Genomic DNA, 3023 nt, shown 5'->3' with positions numbered 1-3023 from the left:
CCGGGGCCTTGGTGTTATCAGCACCGCACTCTCCCGAGTGAGCCACAGGCCGGCCCTGAAAGAGATCTTTAAAATCCTTGAGTCTTTGTCACTTGATTAAGAAACAAGGTGAACTGAGGCTCAGGGAGATGAAGTGACTTGTATGCATTCATACCATGGGTTAATGGAAGAGGCAGTGGTGAGTTAATGGAAAAGGCACTGGTATCACGCTGGATATTACTAAGATGCAGAGGAAATTCCTACCTTGCTGTTTGGCACATAGGGGACTATATGTAGAAGTCTATAAGCTCAAGCTTCCTGCAGAATGTAAGCACTTTTCCATTATGAGCAAGTACCAGTCAACAATACTGTTCAAAAAGGAAAAGAAAAAGCAGCAGTTTAATGCCTGAGCGTGGTAACAAAGCATGGGAGAAGTTGCTACATCATTCTAAGCATCGAAAGCATAGAGATAGCCAGACAGCTGGTCTTGGCAACTCAGTAGGTTGTTGAAGGAAATATACAATCTTTCATTTATTTGAATACTATTTTTGAATGCCAATAAAAATACAAGATGCAAATGACACAACATGCTGAGGCCTCAGAGATGAACAATATAAAGTACCAGTTCTCTCATGGTACAGTCCTGATCAATTCTAAAAATATATTTCATAAAATCAAATATCCACCTTGGGTTTAAAATGGTACTTCACTAACTAACAATAGAAGGAAGAAATACATTGTAAGATTAATAGTGATTATCTTGAAGTAGTACGAATGATTTTTAAAATTCTGTTATAATTTTTACCATATTTTCTAGTACTTTGTAAATTCTTTACAATGAGGATACATTATTTTATGTCCAGGGATTTGAATTAGATATCTGGAATTTTTTAAGTCTTGAAAGGAAAAATACATTATTTTTATGACAGGTCCCCTCCCACCTTCTCCACTTCTCTGCACTCCCACATCATTAAATTTTACATTCAGGAGTTATATTTCCACAGCAGGAAAGCTACTGCTGGTCTGTAATGTAACTGTGCTAGCAAAAGAATTGACTTTTCTATATAGATAAGAGCCTTGAATGTTTGGTTTATTTTTGCTTTTAAGTGATGCAAGGAAAATAATTTGAAGGTTTCAGCTCAATAACTTTCATTTTGTTTTTTCAGTGAAGCAGACTTTATGTTAGCTCTAATTAAGATCACTTAAAAAATCCAACAAATATCTCGGACTTTTAGGGAAAGCTCCTTTGGAAAAAACTAATTTCAGGAAAAGCTATAATAAATCACAGCCATTACTAATAGTGGCTAATATTAAATGTTATGTACTGTACAATATTCTATGCATTTTATATGCATTATCTCTTTTAATTCCCATATTTTGTTCCATTATCCCATTTTACAAATGAGGAAACTGAGGTAGACTTGTTAAGAAAATCCATGCAGTTAGCTGAGTGGTGGATCCAGGATTCAAACCCAGGCAGTGTGGCTCCAGAATCCACTTAATCACTCTCACTGCCTTTCGTAATAGCAAAATGGGCAAGGAGGGTGTATCAGTCTGGGTATAATCTGGAGATAGAAACCACACAGTGATTTAAACAGGGGAAGATGAATGCAGTGAGTTATTAAACTATGATAAGAAATTATTATATATATAGTATTGTTTTGGATATTGAAACCTATTTGTTCTGATAACCTGGTGAGGCCTGGAGAACGAAGGGTTACACTATGTAGCAGAAACCTGTAGAGAATTTCATTTATGTTAACCACGTCTTTTTATTCTCCATATTTTGCCCAGGTAGTAACTAGAGTGTAAATATATATGTGTATGTATTTATACTAGGGCTGAGGGAGGGTACCCAAGAAAGGGCAAACTTGGAATTGGGGGCCCTCCCCAAGGCTGGGGTTCAGACGTTACTGGAAAAGGTACAATTCCAGCCCACTGGATGGCAGAGAAGTTTTGCTGTTGTGCTTGGCCAGACAGAGCTGGTCTGTGGTTGTTGGGCAAGCAGGAAGCAACCCTCTGGAACACATGTGGGGGTGCAACTGGTTGCTGGGCACACCGGCATGAAAGGAAATAGGGGTGCTGGCACAGCAGGGGCTCTGAAGCCCGTGGTATTCATGTTGAAGGGGCAGAGAGCGGACGATCACCAGGCAGGCCAGGGCTGAGAGGGTGCTGAGGTATCATGCATTCTTGGCAGGTTGGTGCTCAGCATCACTGGATATCCTCATTCCCATCGTCAGGCCCCGTGCAGCAGCCAGGAAGAGGAGGAGATCCCGTTCTTCCTGGCGTGTTCTTCCAGCACTCTCTATTGAGAAAGCTTAATATCACTCTTACCATAGGGGAGAAACACTTAAAGTAGTCACATCCATTGTCACAGATCATGTTTGAAGCTGAGAGGCAACACATTGATAAGTAACACAGAGGGAGATCTAATCTGGTCATGCTTCTTTGTAATGTGACTAATCCTGTTTTTCCAAGGACCTTTCACCTGGCGAGTAACCCAGACTTTGTACTGGCCGTGTCTATGACCAAGGCTAGAAATGAAGTCCGTGGCTATCCAGTTATTGTTCAGGTAAGATATGTATAAACTAAAGAGTTATCAAGGATAGCCCTTTAATTAAATTTTAGTAAAGCTTTATGCTTCCTTGTGGGGAGAAAAAAATAGCTGTCATAGAATCCTATCTTGAATGTCATTGGTGAAATATTTATGATAGTCTGCCTAGATTTCAAATTGAAAATGTTCGTGTACCTCTTAATTTAGTTAAACCCAACAGATGGTGATTGTGGGCTTGCTGCATGTCAGGCACTATGCTAGTTACTGAAATCAAATGTAATGGCAAGCAGAAATAGTCCCAACAGCATTCCCAGAGTTTACAGTCTCAGTGGTGGGTGGAGTCAGGAGAATCGCTGTTAGATACACCTAAATTCAATCGTTGGGAACATAGGCAAGGTCCCCCTCATCTGGCAACCGAAGGGAGAGAACCTGGTTAGGGAGGTTTTCCTGGAGGACATTGAGGTCATCATTGTTAATTCTACTAAGTCAC

The 3023-nt window shown here is 40.1% G+C and overlaps 1 protein-coding gene across 1 annotated transcript in view; it reads left to right on the top strand.

The window, feature by feature from the left end:
• The window catches only part of DCDC5 (doublecortin domain containing 5), a 64686-nt gene that overhangs the window by 27707 nt on the left and 33956 nt on the right, over positions 1-3023 (top strand). Inside the window, exon 8 of the mRNA XM_008570067.1 lies at positions 2458-2551. Within this exon, the coding sequence (XP_008568289.1) occupies positions 2458-2551 (94 nt within the window). The remainder of the gene's footprint in view (positions 1-2457; positions 2552-3023) is intronic.

This window comes from Galeopterus variegatus, unplaced genomic scaffold (assembly GCF_000696425.1).
Source record: "Galeopterus variegatus unplaced genomic scaffold, G_variegatus-3.0.2 Scaffold568, whole genome shotgun sequence".
NCBI classification, from domain to species: Eukaryota; Metazoa; Chordata; class Mammalia; order Dermoptera; family Cynocephalidae; genus Galeopterus; species Galeopterus variegatus.
The sequence above is the reverse complement of the archived record's forward strand: the minus strand, read 5'-3'. Positions and strand labels throughout refer to the sequence as shown.